Source organism: Amblyraja radiata, chromosome 30 (assembly GCF_010909765.2).
Source record: "Amblyraja radiata isolate CabotCenter1 chromosome 30, sAmbRad1.1.pri, whole genome shotgun sequence".
In the NCBI taxonomy this organism is placed as follows: domain Eukaryota; kingdom Metazoa; phylum Chordata; class Chondrichthyes; order Rajiformes; family Rajidae; genus Amblyraja; species Amblyraja radiata.
In genome coordinates, this window is record NC_045985.1 from 20,258,762 (window position 1) to 20,284,000 (window position 25,239).

A 25,239-nucleotide genomic window follows, 5' to 3' on the forward strand; every position below is an offset into this window, starting at 1 on the left:
TATAATGTAGATAAATGTGAGGTTATCCATTTTGGTGGCAAAAACAGGAAAGCAGACTATTATCTAAATGGTGGCTGACTAGGAAAAGGGGAGATGCAGCGAGACCTGGGTGTCATGGTACACCAGTCATTGAAAGTGGGCATGCAGGTGCAGCAGGCAGTGAAGAAAGCGAATGGTATGTTAGCTTTCATAGCAAAAGGATTTGAGTATAGGAGCAGGGAGGTTCTACTGCAGTTGTACAGGGTCTTGGTGAGACCACACCTGGAGTATTGCGTACAGTTTTGGTCTCCAAATCTGAGGAAGGACATTATTGCCATAGAGGGAGTGCAGAGAAGGTTCACCAGACTGATTCCTGGGATGTCAGGACTGTCTTATGAAGAAAGACTGGATAGACTTGGTTTATACTCTCTAGAATTTAGGAGATTGAGAGGGGATCTTATAGAAACTTACAAAATTCTTAAGGGGTTGGACAGGCTAGATGCAGGAAGATTGCTCCCGATGTTGGGGAAGTCCAGGACAAGGGGTCACAGCTTAAGGATAAGGGGGAAATCCTTTAAAACCGAGATGAGAAGAACTTTTTTCACACAGAGAGTGGTGAATCTCTGGAACTTCCTACCACAGAGGGTAGTCGAGGCCAGTTCATTGGCTATATTTAAGAGGGAGTTAGATGTGGCCCTTGTGGCTAAGGGGATCAGAGGGTATGGAGAGAAGGCAGGTACGGGATACTGAGTTGGATGATCAGCCATGATCATATTGAATGGCGGTGCAGGCTCGAAGGGCCGAATGGCCTACTCCTGCACCTAATTTCTATGTTTCTATGTTTCTATGAGAGATGGACAGTGCGATTTGTGACCAGCACTGTGTGATGAGAGGTGAGCAGGACAGAAGGATGTGTTTGGGATCGTTACTACGTGATGACAGGGGAGTGGGATAGAGGGATGTTTCATTGTATTTTAGTTTAGAGATACAGTGCGGAAACAGGCCCTTCGGCCCACTGGCTGCACTGACCAGCGATCACATCACATTAACACTACCCTACACACACTAGGGACAATTTACAATTATCTCAAGCCAATTGACCTGCAAGCCTGTACATCTTTGGAGTGTGGGAACAAAGTGAAGATCTCAGAGGAAAACCCACGCAGAACGTACAAACTCCATACAGACAGCACCCGTAGTCAGGATCGAACCGGGGTCTCCGAAGCTGTAAGGCAGCAACTCTACCGCTGCGCCACCTTGCCACCCGGATGTGTTTGGGATCAGTACTATGTGATGGGATGGGGGTGGGATAGAGGGATGTGTTGGGATCAGTACTTCACTGTGGGAGGAGCACGGAGTGGTAGGAGGAATTTGGCATCAATACACCAATGAGTCTCCACATTGGGAATCCACTGCGTTAAGGAATATACATGAATATCTAACAAGTAGAGTACTGTGCACGTGTTACTGTCGCTGCTTCTGCTATACAACATAGCGACGCAGGGTGGGTGACTGCAAACTGGAGATACAACGGGAAAACAGGCCCTTCGGCCCATCGAGTCCACCCCGACCAGTGAACACCTCGTACACGAACCTACACACACTAGGGACAATTTTACAATTATACCAAGCCAATTATCTAAGAAACCTGTACGTCTTGAGAGTGTGGGAGGAAACTGGAGCACCCGGAGAAAACCCACGTGGTCACAGGGAGAACGTACAAACTCCGTACAGACAGCACTCGTAGTCAGGATTGAACCCGTGCCTCTTGTGCTGTAAGGCAGCAAATCTACCGCAGCGCCACTTCTAAAATTCCACAAGTGATGTTGGTCACTGCCTGTTCTACCTGTGATCGAGTTGGGGCAGTGTGCTGGGTGCCACCTGTTGGCAATAAGCTTCCATTACTTCACCGTTCCCACACTGACTAATGGTTTTATACACGTGTGACTGAGCAGGCCAGGTACATACATTGAGCAAAGAAAAGTACTTCATTCATCAAAGGGTAGTGAATCTGTGAAATTCTATACCACAGAAGGCTGTAGAGGCCAAGGCAGTGGATATTGTTAAGGCTGATGTAGATAGATTCCTGATTAGTACAGGTGTCAGAGGTTATGGGGAGAAGGTGGTTAAGAGGGAGAGATAGATCAGTCATGATTGAATGGCGGAGTAGACTTGTTGGGCCGAATGGCCTAATTCTACTATTCCTTATGACCGTATGAGATGAATGGGCCCTTTGGCCCACAATGTAGGTATGTTACAAAACTTACCTCCAGCGGCGCTGCAGTTCTGCCACTGGCCGTGTGCGCGACTTTGGCGCCTTTGAGAGGGGGCGGGATTAAAATGCTGTTTTCTCCCGGCTGTTGGAGTCGATCTTTCTCAGCCTGTTCTGCTGCTGAAGAAAAATCGATCCGACATCCGTTCTCTGAAGTTTTTTTAAAACATCGCTGGACAATTTAATGGCTGGAGTAAAATAAAACTCGACTTCTAACACCGTCAACGCCGACAACGGGACGGATCTCCCGTACGGGACAAATATAGGTAAGTTGTTTATTTTACATATAAACTTGCTTCTTAGGATTACTTTAATCCAAGTTTTACATTGCGAAAAGGTGATTTAGGCCCCATACGAACCGGCAGTGTTTTTCCTGCCGATATGGAGTTTAAATTCACCGCAAACCGCAACGTTTCAAATGATTGCGTTCCACAAAATTCCACTCGCAAGATGATTTAAATGGCCATTAATTTACGGTAAACACTAAATTTGGCCTATAAATTCATGACAATGAGATTTAAAAATCATGTTATATTGTGAATTCTTGTGTGAATGTTATTTGGACACTGAGGCTATTTATAAATGTTAACCTTTTCTAAAGAAATGGATAGATGTTTAGATCAAGTAATTGAATTTTGTAATTAGCTACAATTAGGTAACTAACTAATTATATGCTTTAATTTCAGGTCACCCAAGTAAGATTGTTTCATATTTGTTTCAGAATGCTTCAATCTATAATAACTGAACATTTCATTCAGTTCTCTTAATTTTTAAGAAAGTTATGGGCTTTTGACTGTCCTTGATCACAGCTTTTGAGTTAAGTCAATGGAAAAGCAATAGGGAACAAGATGCTAATTTCAGTATGAAAATGGCCATAACTTTATTAATACTGAAGATATGAAAGTGAATTAGGTGTCAAATTAAACTTATTTTTATGTTTTATCTGATGGGATAAATTGCAGACTTGATTTTTTTTATCTCAAAATTTTGTAACATTGCTACACCCTTCAGTTTGGGGCAAAGGGACTCTGATATTGTGGGTGGGCCATTAAAGAAAGACATTTTCATTATAGAACCCGATGGTCTCGATGCACATCTGAGTCATATTGAACTCAGCAAACTTAAGATGGCACTGATTTATAGCGATTGATTCTGGGGCATTCGACCTCCCAAAGTGCAACACAACATTTTGTTGTCTTGTACAATGACAATAAAGATTATTATTATTATTATTATTATTGTTATTATTATTAAGTGCACACTTGCTCGGATTAAACCCCACCCGTCAATTCTCATGCGGTCGATCTATATCCCACTGTATGCGTGGGCACGCTTCCTCACTGTCTGCAAGGGCAGCATCCTTAGCCTAGGAACAAAGGAGACACTGCCCACTCCATCACAGGTACTGACCTCCCCACCAACGAAGGGAACCAATGGTACTGCAACTAAAAGCAGTGCTGGTACTGGCCATGCTTTCATTTCACTCCTTCCCTTGGTGAGAAGGTATAGGAGTCTTAAAACCATGACCTCCAAGTTCAGGTACAGTTTCTTCCCAACAACCATCAGGCTATTGAACACTACCAACAGCAACTACACTTAGAACTACGATCTGTCTTGTTTGAATCAGGGACTTTGGGTTTCTACACTAATTGACACTAATATTTTTTGACACCAATATTTGACACTAATATTTTTTTTAATCTACTGAGCTTCCTTTTCGGTTTTGTTTTTATTACATTACCTATTGAGTGCCATGTTCACAGACCTGTTCTGCTGCTGCAAGTGAAAATATCATTGTTCCATTTCTCTACATATGACAAGTAAGCACTCGTGACTCTTGACTCTGAACTAAATGCTTAACTAAGTGAGCAAATTAACAGCAATACAGTAAATGGGTAAGATCTCAATACCAGTACGGAACTTAAGTCCGTATTCGTAAGGTTGTTGGACCTATAGGAAGAAGAGGTGGGACGAATGGGGAGGTGGTGCATCAATATTAAAAAGGAGGACATCAGTAAAATGGTGAGAAATGATCGGATCATAGATCATAACATAAGGTTTGGTTTAGTTTACTTTAAATGGGTATGAAGGAACTGCAGATGCTGGTTAAAACCAAAGATAAACACAAAAAGCTGGAGTAACTAAGCGGGAGACGCTTCAGGCTAGTTTTAGGGATAAGGAAACTAGAGATATTGACGATGATGTAGAGATAAAGAACAATGAATGAAAGCATGCAAAAAAGTGATGATGATGAGATCGCTTCTCGGCCTTTTGGCTGAAATCAAGTGTAGTATCTGTTCTTATCAGTTTAATATCTGATACGTCCCTCAGCTAGGGACCATATATTAAATAGAAATCAAGTGTAGTATCTGTTCTTATCAGTTTAATATCTGATACGTCCCTCAGCTAGGGACCATATATTAAATAGATTTTTGGAACAGGGAGATGGAATAGGGGCTTGCTCGGTCCACTTCACGCATCGACCCAGTATTGCAGTGCCTCTGGGAATGGTGCAAATAAAATGTAAAAATAAATAAATAAATAAATAAGTTGAAATGAAATAAAACAATTAAAAAAAAATTTTTTTAAATAAATCTTTTTTTAAAAAGTGATGATGATAAAGGAAACAGATCATTGTTAGTGGGTTTGTTGGGTAAAACGAGAAGCTGGTGTGGCTTTGGTGGGGGAGGGATAGAGAGAGTGGGAATGCCAGGGTTACATGAAGTTAGAGAAATCGATAGTCATACCATAAGTTGCCCAAGTGAAATATGAGATGCTGTTCCCCCAATTTGCATTTAGCCTCACTCTGACAGTGGAGGAGACCAAGGACAAAAAGGTCAGTGGGAATGGGAAGGGGAATTAAAGTGTTTAGCAAGCAGGGGATCAGGTAGATTCAGGTGGACTGAGCAAAGGTGTTCTCGCTGATGTAATGGAATCCACATCTTGAACATCGGATACAGTAGATGAGGTTGGAGGAGGGACAAGTGAATCTCTGCCGAATATGAAAGGACTGTCGTGGTCCCTGGATAAAGTTGAGGGAGGAGGTATAGGGGCAGGTGTTGCATCTTCTGCGGTTGTAGGAGAAGGTACCTGGGGAGGGGGTGGTTTGGATGGGAGAGGATGGGTTAACCAGGGAGTTGCAGAGGGAATGGTCTCTGCAGATGTTTAGTTTAGTTTCATTTAGAGAAACATGACCTTCGACACAGCGACCGACCAGCGACTTCCGCACATTAACGCTACCCTACACACACTGGGGACAATTTACAATTTTACCAAGCTAATTAACCTACAAACTTGTTCGTCTTCGCCATGTGGGAGGAAACTGGAGATACCGGAGAAACCCCACGCAGGTCACGGGGAGAACATACAAACTCCATAGTATCAGGATGGAACCCGGGTCAATGGCACTGTAAGGTAGCAACTCTACAGCTGCACCACGTGCAGTTAGAATCAATGTGCTACAAAGGTTTCAAAGGTTTATTGTCACGTGTACCAATTAAGATACAGTAATATGCACATTACTATACAACCGGTCGAAGCTCCTGCGGCTTGGAGCTCCCGAAGTCGGTCTCTAACCAGGGACCGCGAGCTCCACGATGTTAAAGTCCGCAGGCTCTGGCGATTGGAGCTTCGAGGTCAATCCCTGGCAAAGGGATCGCGAGCTTCGTGATGATATTTCCGCAGGTTGGAGCTTGCAAATTCGGTCTCCAGCAAAAGCCACCAACTCCTCGATGTTAGGCCACAGCACGGACGGAGATATGATACGGAAAAAGAATGCATCTCTATCGAGGTAATGCCCCTGTCCCACTTAGGAAACCTGAACGGAAACCTCTGGAGACTTTGCACCCCACCCAAGGTTTCCGTGCGGTTCCCGGAGGTTTTTGTCAGTCTCCCTAATGGTCGAAAGTGGTTCGGAACTGTCCTCGTTCTTCAGGGAACGGGGATTCCCCTCCGCCACCATAGATGAGGCTCACACCAGGGTCTCATCCATACCCCGTAACACTGCTCTCTCTCCCCATCCCCGCACACGCAACAAGGGCAGAGTCCCTCTGGTCCTCACCTTTCACCCCACCAGCCGGCAAATACAACACATAATCCTCCGCCATTTCCACCACCTCCAACGTGACCCCACCACTCGCCACATCTTCCCATCTCCCCCCATGTCTGCCTTCCGCAAAGACCGCTCCCACCGCAACTCCCTCGTCAATTCTTCCCTTCCCTCCCGCACCACACCCTCCCCGGGCACTTTCCGTTGCAACCGCAAGAAATGCAACACCTGTCCCTTCACCTCCCCCCTCGACTCCATTCAAGGTCCCAAGCAGTCGTTCCAGGTGCGACAAAGGTTCACCTGTATCTCCTCCAACCTCATCTACTGCATCCGCTGCTCTAGATGTCAGCTGATTTACATCGGTGAGACCAAGCGTAGGTTGGGCGATCGTTTCGCCGAACACCTCCGCTCAGTCCGCAATAACCTACCTGACCTCCCGGTGGCTCAGCACTTCAACTCCCCCTCCCATTCCCAATCCGACCTCTCTGTCCTGGGTCTCCTCCATTGCCAGAGTGAGCAACAGCGGAAATTGGAGGAACAGCACCTCATATTCCGTCTGGGGACCTTGCGTCCTTATGGCATTAACATTGAATTCTCCCAATTTGGCTAGCCCTTGCTGTCACCTCCCCTTCCTTAACCCTCTAGCTATCTCCTCCCACCCTCCCATCCGCCCGCCCTCGGGCTCCTCCTCCTCCTCCTCCCCTTTTCCTTCTTTTTTCCCCCCCCCCACCCCCCATCAGTCTGAAGAAGGGTTTCGGCCCGAAACGTCGCCTATTTCCTTCGCTCCATAGATGCTGCTGCACCCGCTGAGTTTCCCCAGCAATTTTGTGTACCTCCGCTTCTTATATGTTCAGGCGATTATTTCAAAAAATTCAAAACCGGCCGCGACTAAAAATAGGTTGCCGTTTTAAAAATCGATAATTTTTTTGTCGAATCCGGTTGCGATGCTAGTTGAAGGTGGTTGCCGGAGGTTGCCGGAGGCTGCAACCTCCGGCAACCACATGCAACCTCCGGCAACTACCTGCAACCACCGGCAACCACCTTCAACTAGCATCGCAACCGGCTTCGACTAAAAAATGACTGATTTTTAAAACGGCAACCTATATTTAGTCGCGGTCGGTTTTGAATTTTTTGAAATAATCGCCGGAACATAGAAGAAGCGGAAACCACTTTCGACCATTCGGGAGACTGACAAAAACCTCCGGGAACCTCAGGTTTCCTAAGTGGAGCAGGGGCTTATGATATTTTAAAACGTTTTTCCCAACCCCCCACCCCCACATAAAACAAACTAAAGAACACTAAAAGCACACATACTATTGAAACAACAAAGAAGGAAGGGACAGACAGACTGTTGGCGAGGCAGCCATTGCTGGCGCCACCTGGTGGTCATGTTCCAAGTTAACAATAGAGATGTTAGTTGGATTTAATGTTGGTAGGATTTGGTGGTAGGATTTATTTATATGATCCAACTTGTGTTTGTAACACTGGACATGAATAATTTCAAAACATTTGTGTAAACAGGAGTTACATAGTCATGTACACGGCAAAAACGTAAACTGCACTTTGACTGAATTAGCAGTGAAGGGGCAACGTGTGCAATGTATATGAGTTGTTTTTTTCTGGATCAACATGGGGACATGTTCTGCTGTTGCAAACAAGAATTTCATTGGTCTGTCTGGGGAATATGACAACAAAACACTGTTGACTCGTGAACCAACAGGAGAGTTTAGTGTAGGTTACTTTAGAGAAACACATCATGGAAACAGGCCCTTTGGGTCACTGGGTCCATGTCACCCAGCGATCTCCCATACACAAGTTTTATCATCCACATCAGAGACACTTTACTGAAATCTATTAATCTACAAACCTATAAGTCTTAATATGGGAGGAAACCGGAGCACCCTGAGGAAATCAACATGGTCACAGGGAGAATGTACAGAAACATAGAAGCATAGAAAATAGGTGCAGGAGGAGGCCATTCGGCCCTTCGAGCCAGCAGCACCATTCATTGTGATCATGGCTGATCGGCCCCAATCAATATCCCGTGCCTGCCTTCTCCCCATATCCCAAGATTTCACTAGCCCCTAGAGCTCTATGTAACTCTCTTTTAAATCCATCCAGTGATTTGGCCTGCACTGCCCTCAGTGGCAGGGAATTCCACAAATTTGTCACTCCCTGGGTGACAATGTTTTTTCTCACCTCAGCCTTAAATGGCCTCCCCTTTATTCTAAGACTGTGGCCCCTGGTTCTGGACTCGCCCAACATTGGGACCATTTTTCCTGCATCTAGCTTGTCCAGTCGTTTTATAATTTTATATGTTTCTATAAGATCCCCACTCATCCTTCTAAACTCCAGTGAATACAAGCCTAGTCTTTTCAATCTTTCCTCATATGACAGTCCCGTCATCCCAGGGATCAATCTCGTGAACCTACGCTGCACTGCCTCGATCACAAGGACGTCCTTCCTCAAATTAGGAGACAGACAGGACCCAGGGTCAGGATCAAACCTGGGTCTCTGGCGCTGTGAGGCAGCAACTCTACTGCTGCACCATACTTGTCCAATGTATATGGATCAACTGGAAGACAAACACCAGACACATTATAATTTTAGACCTTGTTTCTGAAATAAAAAGTGTTTACTTGATAATCTTTCTGTAAAGTGGGCCTATGGGGAAGAGTGCTCATAATGTGATGGGGTTTTACAATGTGTCTGAAAGTGACGTAGTTAAATTTAAACAGAGGATGTCTAGCTTTACCCAGCTCCTCCACTCTGCTAGCTTTCTTCCCTGGTTTCCCGCCCCCTCCCCCATAATTAGACTGAAGAAGGGCCCCAGCCCAAAATGTCACTTATTTATGTCCTCCAGAGATACTGGAGTTGAGTTACTCCAGCCCTTTATGACATTTTGTGAGGAGTCTGAAGAAGGGTCCCACCTCAAAACGTCAACTGTTTATGTTCTCCAGAGATGCTGTCTGAACAGCTGGGTTACTCCAGCACGTATATGCAAACCAACATACGCAGTTCGTTGTTTCTATGTAATATGAATCGTGCCTTAAATATGCACTGTAATGGAATATGTGCCTCACGTAACCAGTGAGAAAAACATGAACTTATGTAAAGGAGAGAGGTGGCTGAAGGCAAATGTGAGTCTCATAAACAGAGAGGCAGGCAAATGTATACTAGGGAAATAAAGAAAAAGCTGGACCAGCTCAGCAGGCCAGATAGTATCTCTGGAGAAAAGGAATAAGTGGCATTTCGGATCGAGTCCCTTCTTCAGACTGAGGGTCAGGGGAAGGGGGAATGAAATATATAGATGGCGATGTAATGAGATATGGAACAAATGAATGAAAGATATGCCGAAAAGCAATGATGAAAAGGGGAACGGGACATTGTTAGCTGTGCTGGGTGAAAACAAGTTACAGCCAATGAGACTAAACAAGACTACTTTGAAGCTGGTGGGACTTGGGAGGTGGAGTGATGGAGAGGGGTTTACTTGAAGTTAGAGAAATTAATATTCGTATGAGATATATAGATGGCGATGTAGTGAGATATGGAACAAATGAATGATAGCTGGGTGACAAGGCTGGGGAATTACATAACTGATTTGTGTCGGCCATTACTGTCGATCTGCTCAGAACCCAGACAGCAGGTAAATCTGCTCCAGCAAGATATTTTCCACCGCCTGTCCAATCTAGCTCAAGCCGTGCCGTTCCTTGTGAGAATTTGTCGGAACCTGACATTTCCGGCCTAAAAATACATTCTCTATCCGAGATTACATGTAAGATAAGCGATCTAGAAGTTACAATCCAAAGCAACAACACCACAGCTGTGGCGAAGTTGGATACTGGAGCTCGTAGTAATATTATGTCTCTGGCTGAGTTGTCCAGGGTCAAGGACTGTCGTAAACACGACAGCTTCATTAATTCCATTTGCGGGAGGAGAGGTTCGCCCAGTTGGCAGGGTTGACCTTCAGTGCCATCTGACACATGTGCACAAGCTGAACTTTTTGTTATTGTTTCGGGCAAGGTAACGACTCTACTTGGTATTGATGCCTGCCAGGACACGGGATTGATACGCATTGCAGAAGAGGTGCACCAACTTTCCCCTACCCAAGAATCCACTGAACAAATTCTCGCTCAGTATAAGGAACTTTTTGACAATAAGCTTGGCAAGCTACCACTCAAATATTAACACACATATGTTATACACCTGTGTTCAAAAGGGAACTGCAGATGCTGGAATATCGAAGGTACACAAAATTGCTGGGGAAATTCAGCGGGTGCAGCAGCATCTATGGAGCGAAGGAAATAGGCGACGTTTCGGCCTGAAGAAGGGTTTCGGCCCGAAACGTCGCCTATTTCCTTCGCTCCATAGATGCTGCTGCACCCGCTGAGTTTCCCCAGCAATTTTGTGTACCTATGTTATACACCTCCCGGATCTAAAATCCAGTCCGGGTCTTACGTTAGAGTCACCATATGTCACTAACATTTTTAGCCACTAGTCGGTAGTAGGGATGTAGTCACGGTGGTGACTACTTGTAGTGTTACTTTACTATATGCTAATAAACTTGTTGAATCTTTAGCTGGTGTGTTCTTTATTAGTTCTACAATTACAGAAGATACAAAAACATCTGTCAGGAATATGAAAGGAAGGTAGTTGAGGCCAATAGTATTAACACATTAAAATCAGATTTAGATTCAGATTCAATCTTTATTGCCAGTGTGGAGTGCACAGTACAGAGACAACGAAATGCAGTTAGCATCTCACCCAGAAGAGCGAACATAGAATAATGAGCAGTACTATATATATATGTCCAGTAGTAGTAGTGCAATTGTTCTTGGGGAAGGAGTGTCCGGGAGGAGGGGGGGGGGGGGGGGGGGGGGGGGGGGGGGGGTTTGTACTACTTAACTACTGTTAAGTAGTATAACAGCCGCAGGGAAGAAGCTGTTCCTGAACCTGCTGGTCCGGCAACGGAGAGACCTGTAGCGCCTCCCCTATGGTAGGAGGGTAAACAGTCTGTGGCTGCGGTGAGAGCAGTCCTTGACGACGCTGCGCGCCCTTCGCAGACATCGCTTGCTTTGGACAGACTCAACGGAGGGGAGTGAGGAACCGCTGATGCGTTGGGCAGTTTTCACCACCCTCTGCAGTGCTTTCCGGTCGGAGACAGAGCCGTTGCCATACCATACTGTGATACAGTTGGTAAGGATGCTCTCGATGGTGCAGCGGTAGAAGTTCACCAGAATCTGAGGCGACAGATGGACCTTCTTTAGTCTCCTCAGGAAGAAGAGACGCTGGTGAGCCTTCTTGGCCAGTGTTGAGGTATTGTGGGTCCAAGAGAGGTCATCGGAGATGTTGACCTCCAGAAACCTGAAGCTGGAAACACGTTCCACCTCCTTTATCATTGTTACATTTAGACGGGTGCTTGGTTAGGAAAGATGTAGATGGATACGGGTCAAATGCAGACAGCAGGGACTAGTGAGAATAGGCATCTTGGTCGACATAGGCAAGTTGGGGCAAGGGGCCTGTTTCCGTGCTGAATGACTATCGCTTGACTATTCGGAAAGTGAGGGAATGAAGGAAATATGTATTTATTATCAGCTGTTACCACTATTAAGTTGATCAAGAAGAGAGGCAGAGCACTTGGTTAGACCAAAGCAGACAAATTCCAGTGACCGCAGTCCAGCAGTACGAATATTGAGCAGGAAGGAAACCAGCAGATGCTGGTTTAAACTGAAGATAGACACAAAAAGCTGGAGTAACTCACCGGGACAGACAGCATCTATGGTGAGAATGTATGGGTGACGTTTCGGGTCTGGACTCTAACTTCAAGTAACCCTGTCATACCCTCCTTCTCCATCCCTCCCCTACCCAAGTCGCACCAGCTTCTTGTTTTCTCCCAACAAACAGCTAAACCGTCTGAAGAAGGGTTTCGGCCCGAAACGTTGCCTATTTCCTTCGCTCCATAGATGCTGCTGCACCCGCTGAGTTTCTCCAGCATTTTTGTGTACCAACAGCTAACAAGGGCTTGTTTCCTTTATCATTGTTACATTTTTTGCATTTATTTCATTCATCATACTTTGTCTCACAACATCATCAGCTATATCTCTCGTTTCCCTTTCCCCTGACTAGTCTGAAGAAGGGTCTCGACCCGAAACGTCGCCCATTCCTCCTCCCCAGACATGCTGCCTGCCCCGCTGAGTTACTCCAGTATATTTTGGCTGTCTTTCTCTTTCTTTCGTCTTCCAAGCAAAGTTGGAGTGCAGCAGCATTGTGGCAGGGAACATATCACATCTCCAAAGGCTAGGCTCCAGTCTGATTCATGGAACCATACAGAATGCTTCGACCCACCTTGTCCATGCCGACCAAGTTGTCATTCGAGCTGATGAAAGACACAAAATGCAGGAGTAACTCAGCGGACAGGCAGCATCTCTGATAAGCAAGAATGAATGACATTTCGCGTCAAGAATATCCGCTGACATGTCTGAAGAAGGATCTTGACACGCAACGTTTCTTTCCAGAAATGCAACTGAGATATTCCAGCGTTGTGTTGCTATCTTCGGTGTAAATTAGCATCTGCAGTTCCTTTCTACATATTGTCATCTGGTCAAGACCTATGTGCCTGCATTTGACCCATATCTCTCTAAATCCGATCCAGGGAAATGTTTAAATATCCGTTCAAAGTTTCAATTACCACATAGAATGCTGGTGGCACAGTGGGCAGCTGATAGAGCTGCTGGTGCACAGCTTCATAGAACCAGGTTCGATCCTGACCTCAGGAGCAGTCAGTGTGGAGTTTGCACGTTTTCCCTGTGGCCAAATGGGTTTTCTCCGGATGGTCTGGTTTCCTCGCACATCCCAAAGACATAAGAGTTTATAGGTTAATTGGCCCTGGTGTGTGGGAGTGGATGAGAAAATTGAATGACATAGAACTAATGTGAACGGGTGATCAATGGTCGGCGTGGATTCAGTGTGGTGAAGGTCCATAAGAATGTATTCCCAATCTCCCAGTCTACCTCATCCATGCCCTTGCATTTTTTTATTTTACCTAATAATAATAATAATAAATTTTATTTATTGGGCGCCTTTCAGACATCTCAAGGACACCTTACATAGGTTAACAGGAAATATAAACATATAATCAGAATAAAATAAATAATAACTAAGAATAACAAATAAGAATAATAATTCTTTGCAACTGGAGCACATATTCTTCATGAGTGTATTCATGTGCGGAGATGGAAGGAACTCATAGGTGAGTGTCGACACCCCCCCATCCCCGTCCCAGTCCCTGCTCAATCTCACACTCCCTCCTGCCACTCCCCTCTCCTCTCCATGCATTCAAAGTCTGTGAGGCAACAGGCAACACAAACAGGCCAGACAGATACAGGCAACACGCTTACGCAGACAAGCCAAATAAGGTACAGAGTTCCCAGCGTCGGAGACCCCTCTCCTCTGCGCCTCCTCCCCCAGGCCGAAGCGCCCCCACCTCCCAGCGGGTGCCTGGACCATCAGCGTGCGCCCGTTCCGGGTGGGCGACTCGCCGGTGGCCCGCAGGAGCTATCGGAGAGGGTCTGCAGGACCTGCTTTGGTCGGCCTCTCGCCGGGCCCTGCTATCGCCCGCCGACCCCTACCTCCTCCTGGCTGTCGGGGCCGCGGTCTACGAATCGGCCTGGCCCCTGACCTGGGCCGCTCTCCCCGTCGCCGCGCTGCTAGCCCTGCTCTACCTGGACTGCGCCGAGTTGGTGAAGCAGAAGCTGGAGGCGGACATTGAGTGGACGTAGGTGGGGAGGACGGGGGTGGGGTGCTGGGTGGTGGAGGAGGTGGGGGCGCTGGGCTGCGGGAGATGATGACGAGGGACAGCCGGGTCAGGTATGGGGAAGGTGTGTCGGGTAGGGAGGGGTAAGGTAAGTTTCGCAATGAGGTTTGATCTACATTTAACGCTGCATCAGAAAAGCAGGCAACATAATCAAAAACCTGTCAAACCACCGAGCCATTCCTTCTTCTCCTTGCACCCGCCCGGCAGAAGGTACAAAAGCTTGAAAGCTCGCACCACCAGACTCAGGAACAGCTTCTCCTCTGTTATCACACTTCTGCACAGTCCTTCCTTAAGCTTGGGGACCGGTCCCATTCATCACAGGAGGAGTTGAGATGATTTGGCGGGAGTGGGAGGTGTGGGGAGGGAGGGCCAGGGATGGGGAAGGGGTGGATGGTGGGGGAGGTGTGGCAGGAGGTGAAGGTTTGGGGGGGGGGGGGGGCGCGATGTGGGGCGGATGGGCTGTCCTGCTGGGGTGGGTGGGGGCTCCTCTCCACTCCCCCTGCCCCTCCGGTACCAGCATCTAGCGGGATCCTGTCTCCAGACTGTCCACAAGGAGAGGGCAACAACCGGTAGGTAAGTGTCGACACATTCACAGCATCGTCCCATTCCCTGCTCCCTCTCACCCTTCCTCCTGCCCATCCCCTCTCCGCGCATTCAAAGCAGGTCAGGCAACAAGTGACACATGTACAAACAATCCAAACTCGCTCGACAGGTGGAGCAACGAGAATGGTACAGAGTTGTCGGCGTCATAGCGCTGGAGTTGCAGATGAAGCGCACTGTCCATAATGAAAGGTAAACAAATAGTTGGAGAAACCCAGCGGGCGAGGCAGCATTTATGGAGCGAAGGAATAGGCGAAGTAGTCTGAAGGAATAGGCGAATAGTCTGAAGAAGGGTCTCGACCAGAAACGTCGCCTATTCCCTCGCTCAAAAGATGCTGCCGCACCCGCTGAGTTTCTCCAGCATTTTTGTCTACCTTCGATTTTTCCAGCATCTGCAGTTCTTTCTAAAGCAGTTGTCCATAATGAGGTAGGTCGGAGAATCGGGACTGTACCCCAGCTTATGAAAGGGCTGTGCAGAAGCCCGGTAATATAGGGGACGAAGCTGCCCGCTGATTCAGGTGCCAGGGAATGATGTTCCTGCAGTTTGGGTGCGGCCTCACTCAGGCGGAGAAGGAGGCTCGGGACAGAGAGAGTGGAGTAGGAAATGCAAGGGGAATTAAAAGGTTTAGCAACTGGGAGATCCAACAGGTCTTGGCAGACCGGGCGCAAGTATATTCGGCGAAGCGGTTTCCTAGTCTATCTTGGCCGATGTATTGAAAGCCACGTTGGGAACTCCGAAAGCTGTAGATGATAATCAAAACATATTTGGACAGGTTCATGGATAGGAAAGGTTTGGAGCAATATGGGCAAAATGTGGGCAGATGAGACCTACGTAAATGGGACATCTGGTGTGCATGGGAAAGTTGGGCGGAAGGGCCTGTTTCTCTGCTCTCTGGCTCTATGGGGTTAGAGGAGATGCAGGTGAATCTCTGTCTCAATTGATCTTTCTCTCTCTGCAGATCCGGACCCTTCTCCTCAGCATCTCCTTCTTCAGGCCGGAACTTCTCCATCTCCCAGCGGCTCCCTGGACCATGTCGGCCGCCTACAAGGCCGGAGACGGTCCCCGCTTCACCCTGCGCCCGTTCCGGGCCGGCGACTCGCCGGAGGCCCGCAGGATATTCTCGGAGGGTGTGATGGAACTGCCTTGGCCGGCCTTCCGCGGGGCCCTGCGGTCGCCCACCGCTCCCTGCCTCCTCCTGGCTGTCGGGGCCACCGTCTACGTAGCCAGCTGGTCGCTGGCCTGGGCCGCTCTGCCCGTCGCCGCGCTGCTAGCCCTGCTCTACCTGGCCTGCCGCATGGTCTATACCAGCTACCTGAGGGAGTGGCTGGCGGCGGACATGGCGGACATTGAGGGGACGTACATGGGGAGGCCGGGGGCGGGGTTCTGGGTGGTGGAGGAGCAGGGGGGAGGCGGTGGGCTGCGGGGAGTGGTGGCGGTGCAGGCGGCCGAGGGACAGCCGGGCTGCTGCCAGCTCCTCCGTCTCGCTGTCGACCGACGATGCCGGGGCCTAGGCTTGGGCCGCAGACTGACCCGCCACGTGTTGGAGTTCTCCCGGGAGAACGGCTACCGAGAGTGCGTCTTGGAGACCTCCAATGTCCACCATCCCGCCCTCAGACTCTACCAGGCCCAGGGCTTTCGGCAGATCGGGGACGCCCAGCCCATGCCCGGACTGGTTCTGCTATCCTGGGTCACCAACATCTACGACTACGAGATGAGGTTGTATCCTCTTGATGCTGAGAATTGCCACTGACGAGGTGACACGGTGGGTGGTGACATATCAATAAAGGAAACTCTCCAATGAAATATAGTCTCTGAGCTCATTGCTGTGGGGAGCGGTGGAGATGATGGTGGGGGTGGGGAGAATGGGAAGGGGAGGGAAGTGGTGGGGTGGTGTATCGAGTGGAGGGGGGGGGGGGGGGGTGTGGAGTGGAGGTGAAGGCAGTTGGAGCAGATCGAGGTGAGGTCTGGTCCCGTATGCAGTTCATGATGGACCCCTTAAACTCGGGTGTAGGAAGCAACTGCAGGTGCTGGTTTAGATCAGCATCTGCACTTCCTTTCTACACCTTAAACCGAGGTCATAGGACTACATGGAACGCCGGTCGGCCTGCGATACATAGAGGCAACAACTTCAAGTTCCTGGGTTGGTATATGTGTGAAGATCTGTCCTTGGCCCGGCACTACGATGTGATGACAAATAAAGCCCACCAGCAACTCTTCTCTCTGAGAAGAAGGGTCGCAGTAAGAAACATCACCTTTCCATCTTCTCCAGGTATGATGCCGTGACCCACTGAATGACTCCAGCTCATTGTGTGTTCCTCGCAAGATTCAAGCATCTGCAGTTCCTTGTGTCTACAAGACTACACTTCCTTGGAAGATTGAGGTGATATGGCAGGTCAGCTAGAATGCTCTTCAACTTCTACAGGTGTACGGTGGGGAGCATGTTGACTGGTTGCATCACGGCCTGGTTTGGTAACTTGATGCAGAAGAATGAAGATGATTATAGAGAATGGTAGACACTGCCCGGTCCATCACGGGTACTGACCTTCCCACTATCGAAAGGATCTGTAAAAGATGCTGTCTCCAAAGGGCTCCACTGTCAGGTTCAGGATGATGAACCCGACACAACACCAACCTCAACTAGGAACTTCTATTGAATGATTTTGGTTGCACTAAGAACGTTGGGTGTCTTTTTGCATGTATCGTGGTGATTAATTCATTAAATGTGTTAGATTACAGATTATTTAGGTGCTTTGTGTTTTCAGATGTGCTCTGCTTTTATAAGTAAGAATTTAATTGTTCCACTCTCAGTGTAAGTGACTATTAAAGACACTTGATTCCTTGACTATTCTTTTGAAATCCTTCATTGCTGCCACCAAACACGTCCGTGAAGCCAATAACTCACAGATAATACATAATAGTAAAACATACAAGAAGTTAATGACCATCATACCAGTGTCAGGGGTTACGGGGAGAAGGCAGGAGAATGGGGTTAGAACGGAAAGGGATTATTATCTAAATGGTGGCCGATTAGGAAAAGGGGAGATGCAACGACACCTGGGTGTCATGGTACACCAGTCATTGAAAGTAGGCATGCAGGTGCAGCAGGCAGTGAAGAAAGCGAATGGTATGTTAGCATTCATAGCAAAAGGATTTGAGTATAGGAGCAGGGAGGTTCTACTGCAGTTGTACAGGGTCTTGGTGAGACCACACCTGGAGTATTGCGTACAGTTTTGGTCTCCTAATCTGAGGAAAGACATTCTTGCCATAGAGGGAGTACAGAGAAGGTTCACCAGACTGATTCCTGGGATGTCAGGACTTTCATATGAAGAAAGACTGGATAGACTCGGCTTGTACTCGCTAGAATTTAGAAGATTGTGGAGGGGTGGGGGGGGGGGGGGGGGGGGGGGGGGGGGGGGGGGGGGTCTTATAGAAACTTACAAAATTCTTAAGGGGTTGCACAGGCTAGACGCAGGAAGATTGTTCCCGATGTTGGGGAAGTTCAGAACAAGGGGTCACAGTTTAAGGATAAGGGGGAAATCTTTTAGGACCGAGATGAGAAAAACATTTTTCACACAGAGTGGTGAATCTCTGGAATTCTCTGCCACAGAAGGTTGTTGAGGCCAGTTCATTGGCTATATTTAAGAGGGAGTTAGATGTGGCCCTTGTGGCTATAGGGATCAGGGGGTATGGAGAGAAGGCAGGTACAGGATACTGAGTTGGATGATCAGCCATGATCATATTCAATGGCGGTGCAGGCTCGAAGGGCCGAATGGCCTACTCCTGCACCTATTGTCTATGTTTCTATGTTTCTATGAGAGAGAGATCAGCCACGATTGAATGGTGGAGCGGAATTGATGGGCCGAATGGCCTAATTCTACTCCGATCACTTATGAAGTTATGAGACAGGCACTTGGACCATTGATGTGGGAAGGATGGCGTTACGCTGCAAACGATGCAAACAAGTTTGACCAGGTTGTTGCCGGAACTGGAGTGCGTGTGGTATCAGGAGAGGTTGGATAAACTGGGATTGTTTTCCATGGAGTGAATGAGGCTGAGGGGTGATGAGAAAGAAGTTTATAAAATCAGGATGGTCGTAAGCAAGGGTGACAGTCACAGCCGTTTTCCCTGATGGTAGGGGAATTTAAATCAAGAGGGGAAAGTCAAATCGAATGGAGATTATTGCCATTCGCACGTTCGATGCGGTGCAGATCCATTGAAAACATTGCTTGCAGCAGCGTCACAGGCACAGAAACTCAGACAGCACACAAAAACATCAATTGTATATACACATTTAAATCAAACTGTACCTTAATTGAAGATAGACACAAAATGCTGTAGTAACTCAGCGGGTCATAGAAACATAGAAACATAGAAACATAGAAAATAGGTGCAGGAGTAGGCCATTTGGCCCTTCGAGCCTGCACCGCCATTCAATATGATCATGGCTGATCATCCAACTCAGTATCCCATCCTTGCCTTCTCTCCACACCCCCTGATCCCTTTAGCCACAAGGGCCACATCTAACTCCCTCTTAAATATAGCCAATGAACTGGCCTCAACTACCTTCTGTGGCAGAGAATTCCACAGATTCACCACTCTCTGTGTAAAAAATGATTTCCTCATCTCGGGCCTAAAAGACTTCCCTCTTATCCTTAAACTGTGACCCCTAGTTCTGGAACTGTGTCCCCTAGTTCTGGGTCAGACAGCATCTCTGGAGAGAAGACATCTTCAGACAGGTCTCGACCCGAAACGTCACCCATTCCTTCTCACAAGAGATGCTGCCTATCCCGCTGAGTTACTCCAGCATATTGTGTCAAACGTCTTTTTAAACCAGCATCTGCAGTTCCTTCCTCCACATTTCGTCTGTACCTGAATTGAATGTTTTTTCCAAAGGTGATCTTATTGCAATAAAACTATTCGAACAGATGTTCCACATGTACCACTTGGTTCATTTCTTCCTCTTGTTTCTTATTTCATACAATTGAGGCCAATATAAAACAAAATCAATTCCTCCCTATCTCTCTCCTGTCCACCCATCACGGGTACAGCCATCGCACCATTGAAAGCATCTGCATGAAGCGCTGCCTCAAGCAGACACCAGCTGTCTAAACCCCACCATCCGGGCTATGGCTTCTTCCCACTGCTTCCTGCCATCAGCTTGGGGACCGTTCCCATTCATCACAGGATGAGTTGTGATGATTTGACGGGAGTGGGAGGTGTGGGGAGGGAGGGTCATGTATGGGGAAGGGGTGGATGGTGGGGAGGTGTGGGAGGAGGTGAAGGTTTGCGGGGTGGGCGCGGTGTGGGGCGGATGGGCTGTCCTGTTGGGGTGGGGTGGGGGGTGGGGATCATCTCCACTCCCCCTCCCCCCTCCGGTACCGGCTTCGTGCGGGAGCCTGTCTCCAGTGTCCTCAAGGAGAGGGGAACAACGGGTAGGTAAGTCTCGACACATTCACAGCATCGTCCCATTCCCTGCTCCCTTCCTCCTGCCCATCCCCTCTCCACGCATTTAAAGCAGGTCAGGCAACAAGGAAGACATGTACAAACCACCCAAACTCGCTCGACAGGTGGAGCAACGAGAAAGGCACAGAGTTCTCGGCGTCATAGCGCTGGAGTTGCAGGTAAAGCGCACTGTCCTTAATGAAAGGTAAACAAATAGCTGGAGAAACTCATCGGGTGAGGCAGCATCTATGGAGCGAAGGAATGGGTGACGTTTCGGGTCGAGACCCTTTTTCAGACAGAATGGGTGACGTAAGAATAAATTGGATAGGCATATGGATGAGAAGGGAATGGAGGGTTATGGTATGAGTGCAGGCAGGTGGGACTAAGGGAAAAAAAATTGTTCGGAGCGGACTTGTAGGGCCGAGATGGCCTGTTTCCGTGCTGTAATTGTTATATGTTATATGTTATATGTTTCGGGTCTGGACCTTTCTTCAGGTCAAGTCTATCCGCTGACATGTCTGAAGAAGGGTCTCGACCCACAACGTTTCTTTCCAGAAATGCAACCTGTCCAGCTGGTTGCTGTGTAGTGTTCAACGCCCTGAACCGGGCTGCTGCCGGCTCCTCTGCCTCTCGGTTCACCGGCGATGCCGGCGCCTGGGCCGCAGACTGGCCCGCCGGGTGCTGCCGTTCGCCCAGTACCGCGGGACGGCAGAGAGTGCGTCCTGAACACCACCACTGACCAGTTTCCCACCATCCGGCTCTATTGTGTCCAGGGTTTCCGGGTGGCAAGGTGTCATTACGCGGACAGGCCCTGCTCTCCTTGGGCACCAACATCTCCGATTGCGAGATGAGGCTGGGACCTGTGGACGCCGGGTATTCCCACTGAAGTGTTCCCGAGACACGGGAGTGCTGACATATCGATAAAGGAAACTTTCCAACGAGTTATAGTCTCTGAGCTGATTGGTGTGGGGAGCGATGGCGATGCAGATGAGGTGGGGATCAATATGGGCAAAATGTGGGCAGGTGAGACCTGCGTAAATGGAAGTATGATGTTGTGGCGATCAGTGAAACATGGTTGCAGGAGGGCTGTGATTGGAAACTAAATATTCCAGGATTTCGTTGCTTCAGGTGTGATAGAATTGGAGGGGCAAGAGGTGGAGGTGTTGCATTGCTTGTCAGGGAAGATATTACAGCAGTGCTTTGGCGGGATAGATTGGAGGGATCGTCGAGGGAGGCTATTTGGGTGGAACTGAGAAATGGGAAAGGGGTAGCAACACTTATAGGGGTGTATTATAGACCGCCAAATGGGGAGCGAGAATTGGAAGAGCAAATATGTAAGGAGATAGCAGATATTAGTAGTAAGCACAAGGTAGTGATTGTGGGAGATTTCAATTTTCCACACATAGACTGGGAAACACATTCTGTAAATGGGCTGGATGGTTTTGAGTTTGTAAAATGTGTGCAGGATAGATTTTTGCAGCAATACATTGAGGTACCTACTAGAGAAGGGGCAGTGCTGGACCTCCTGTTAGGAAATGAGACAGGCCAGGTGGCGGAGGTATGCGTTGGGGAACACTTTGGGTCCAGTGATCACAATACCATTAGTTTCAATATAATTATGGAGAGGGTCAGAACTATGGTTGAGATTTTTCATTGGAGAAAGGCTAACTTTGATGAGATGCGAAAGGATTTAAAAGGAGTGAATTGGGACATTTGGTTTTATGGGAAGGATGTAGAAGAGAAATGGAGGACATTTAAAGGTGAAATTTTAAGAGTACAGAATCTTTATGTCCCTGTTCGGCTGAAAGGAAATAGTAAAAATTGGAAAGAGCCATGGGAAATTGGACACTTGGTTCGGAAAAAGAGAGAGAGCTACAATAATTATAGGCAGCATGGAGTAAATGAGGTGCTTGAGGAGTATAAAGAATGTAAAAATAATCTTAAGAAAGAAATTATAAAAGCTAAAAGAAGATATGAGGTTGCTTTGGCAAGTAAGGTGAAAGTAAATCCAAAGGGTTTCTACAGCTACATTAATAGCAAAAGGATAACGAGGGATAAAATTAGAGAGACAGAGTGGACAGCTATCTGCAGAGCCAAAGGAGATGGGGGAGATATTGAAACATTTCTTTTCTTCGGTATTCACCAAGGAGAAGGATATTGAATTATGTGAGGTAAGGGAAACAAGTAGAGTAGCTATGGATACTATGAGATTCAAAGTAAAAGAAGTACTGACACTTTTGAAAAATATAAAAGTGCATAAGTCTCCAGGTCCCGACAGGATATTCCCTAGGACATTGAGGGAAGTTAGTGTAGAAATAGCAGGGTCTATGACAGAAATATTTCAAATGTCATTAGAAACGGGAATAGTTCCCGAGGATTGGCGTACTGCGCATGTTGTTGCATTGTTTAAAAAGGGTTCTAAGAGTAAACCTAGCAATTATAGACCTGTTAGTTTGACTTCAGTGGTGGGCAAATTAATGGAAAAGATACTTAGAGATAATATATATAAGCATCTGGATAAACAGGGTCTGATTAGGAACAGTCAACATGGATTTGTGCCTGGAAGGTATTGTTTGACTAATCTTCTTGAATTTTTTGAAGAGGTTACTAGGGAAATTGATGAGGGTAAAGCAGTGGATGTTGTCTATATGGACTTTAGTAAGGCCTTTGACAAGGTTCCTCGTGGAAGGTTGGTTAAGAACGTTCAATTGTTGGGTATAAATGCAGGAGTAGCAAGATGGATTCAACAGTGGCTGAATGGGAGACGCCAGAGAGTAATGGTGGATGGCTGTTTGTCAGGTTGGAGGCAGGTGACTAGTGGGGTGCCTCAGGGATCTGTGTTGGGTCCACTGTTGTTTGTCATGTACATCAATGATCTGGATGAAGGTGTGATAAATTGGATTAGTAAATATGCAGATGATACTAAGATAGGTGGTGTTGTGGATAATGAAATAGATTTCCAAAGTCTACAGAGAGATTTAGGCCATTTGGAAGAATGGGCTGAAAGATGGCAGATGGAGATTAATGCTGATAAGTGTGAGGTGCTACATCTTGATAGGACAAATCAAAATAGGACGTACATGAAAATAGTTGAACAGTTGAACAGAGGGATCTAGGAATAACTGTGCATAGTTCCCTGAAGGTGGAATCTCATGTAGATAGGGTGGTAAATAAAGCTTTTGGAATGCTAGCCTTTATTAATCAGAGCATTGAGTATAGAAGTTGGGATGTAATGTTGAAATTGTACAAGGCATTGGCGAGACCAATTCTGGAGTATGGTGTACAATTTTGGTCGCCCAATTATAGGAAGGATGTCAACAAAATAGAGAGAATGCAGAGGAGATTTACTAGAATGTTGCCTGGGTTTCAGCAACTAAGTTACAGAGAAAGGTTGAATAAGTTAGGTCTTTATTCTCTGGAGCGGAGAAGGTTCAGGGGGGACTTGATAGAGGTCTTTAAAATGATGAGAGGGATAGACAGATTTGACGTGGACAAGCTTTTCCCATTGAGAATAGGGAAGATTCAAACAAGGGGACATGACTTCAGAATTAAGGGACAGACGTTTAGGGCTAACATGAGGGGGAACTTCTTTACTCAGAGAGTGGTAGCTGTGTGGAATGAGCTTCCAGTGGAAGTGGTTCGATTTTATAATTTAAAAATCAATTGGATAGGTATATGGATGGGAAGGGAATGGAGGGTTATGGTCTGAATGCGGGTAGATGGGTCTAGGGGAAATAATTGTTCGGCACGGACTTGTAGGGCCGAGATGGCCTGTTTCCGTGCTGTAATTGTTATATGGTTATGTGGTTGAATGGGACATCTGGTGTGCATGGGAAAGTTGGGCCGAAGGGCCTGTTTCTCTGCTCTCTGGCTCTATAAGGTTAGAGGAGATGCATGAGAATCTCTGTCTCAATTGACTTTTCTCGCCCTCTGCAGATCCGGACCCTTGTCCTCTGCATCTCCTTCTTCAGGCCGGAACTTCTCCATCTTCCAGCGTCTCCCTGGACCATGGCGGCCGCCCACAAGGCCGGAGATGGTCCCCGCTTCACCGTGCGCCCGTTCCGGGCCGGCGACTCGCCGGAGGCCCGCAGGATATTCTCGGAGGGTTTGCTGGACCAGCCTTGTCCGGCCTTCCGCGGGGCGCTGCTGTCGCCCACCGCTCCCTGCCTCCTCCTGGCTGTCGGGGCCGCCGTCTACGTAGCCAGCCGGTCGATGGCCTGGGCTGCTCTGCCCGTCGCCGCGCTGCTAGCCCTGCTCTACCTGGCCTGCCGCATGGTCTATACCAACTACTTGAGGGAAATGCTGGAGGTGGACATGGCGGACATTGAGGGGACGTACATGGGGAGGCCGGGGGCGGGGTTCTGGGTGGTGGAGGAGCAGGGGGGAGACGGTGGGCTGCGGGGCGTGGTGGCGGTGCAGGCGGCCGAGGGACAGCCGGGCTGCTGCCAGCTCCTCCGTCTCGCTGTCGACCGGCGATGCCGGGGCCTAGGTCTGGGCCGCCGACTGACCCGCCACGTGTTGGAGTTCGCCCGGGAGAACGGCTACCGAGAGTGCGTCTTGGACACCACCACTGTCCAGCATCGAGCCATCATGCTCTACCAGGCCCAGGGCTTTCGGGTGACCAGGGACAAGGTGCCATTGCCCGGACAACCCCTGCTCTCCTTAGTCACCAACATCTACCTGTGCGAGATGAGCTTGTATCCTCTGGATGCTGGGAATCACCACTGAAGATGTACGGCCACACGGTGGGTGTTGACATAAACGATCAAGGAAACTTTCCAACGAGATGTAGTCTCTGAGCTCTCACTGGTGTGGGGAGCGATGGAGATAATGTTGGGGGTTGGGGAATGCGGGAAGGGGAGTGGTGGGGTGGTGTGGGAAGTGTAAGGGTAGAGAGTGCGGGAAAGGGAGGGGAGTGGTGGGGTGGTGTGGGGAGTGGAAGGGTAGAGAGTGCGGGAAAGGGAGGGGAGTGGAGGGGTGGACTGGGGCGTGGAGGTCAAGGCATTTGGAGCAGATCGAGATTGAGTGGAATTTTCAATGAAGTGCCCGTTCAACCTAAACTCCAGCGAGTAGAGGCCCAGTGC

General features: G+C 48.0%; 1 protein-coding gene and 1 pseudogene across 1 annotated transcript; both read left to right on the plus strand.

The window, feature by feature from the left end:
* Nucleotides 1-4,593: 4,593 nt before the first annotated feature.
* Nucleotides 4,594-4,772, plus strand: LOC116990261 (annotated as a pseudogene).
* Nucleotides 4,773-20,250: 15,478 nt separating this feature from the next.
* On the plus strand, nt 20,251-24,883 carry LOC116990028 (N-acetyltransferase 8-like). The gene is made up of 2 exons (XM_033047553.1): nt 20,251-20,334; nt 24,092-24,883. The coding sequence occupies exons 1-2, from the start codon at nt 20,251-20,253 to the stop codon at nt 24,881-24,883; spliced, it is 876 nt and encodes a 291-aa protein (XP_032903444.1).
* Nucleotides 24,884-25,239: the final 356 nt, after the last annotated feature.

Bases quoted from the DNA above. Each gene is read 5' to 3' on its own strand.
- LOC116990028 (XM_033047553.1), top strand. From the start codon at position 20,251: ATGTACAAACCACCCAAACTCGCTCGACAGGTGGAGCAACGAGAAAGG. The intron at 20,335-24,091 runs GTAAAGCGCACT...CGCCCTCTGCAG, and splicing joins TCATAGCGCTGGAGTTGCAG to ATCCGGACCCTTGTCCTCTG.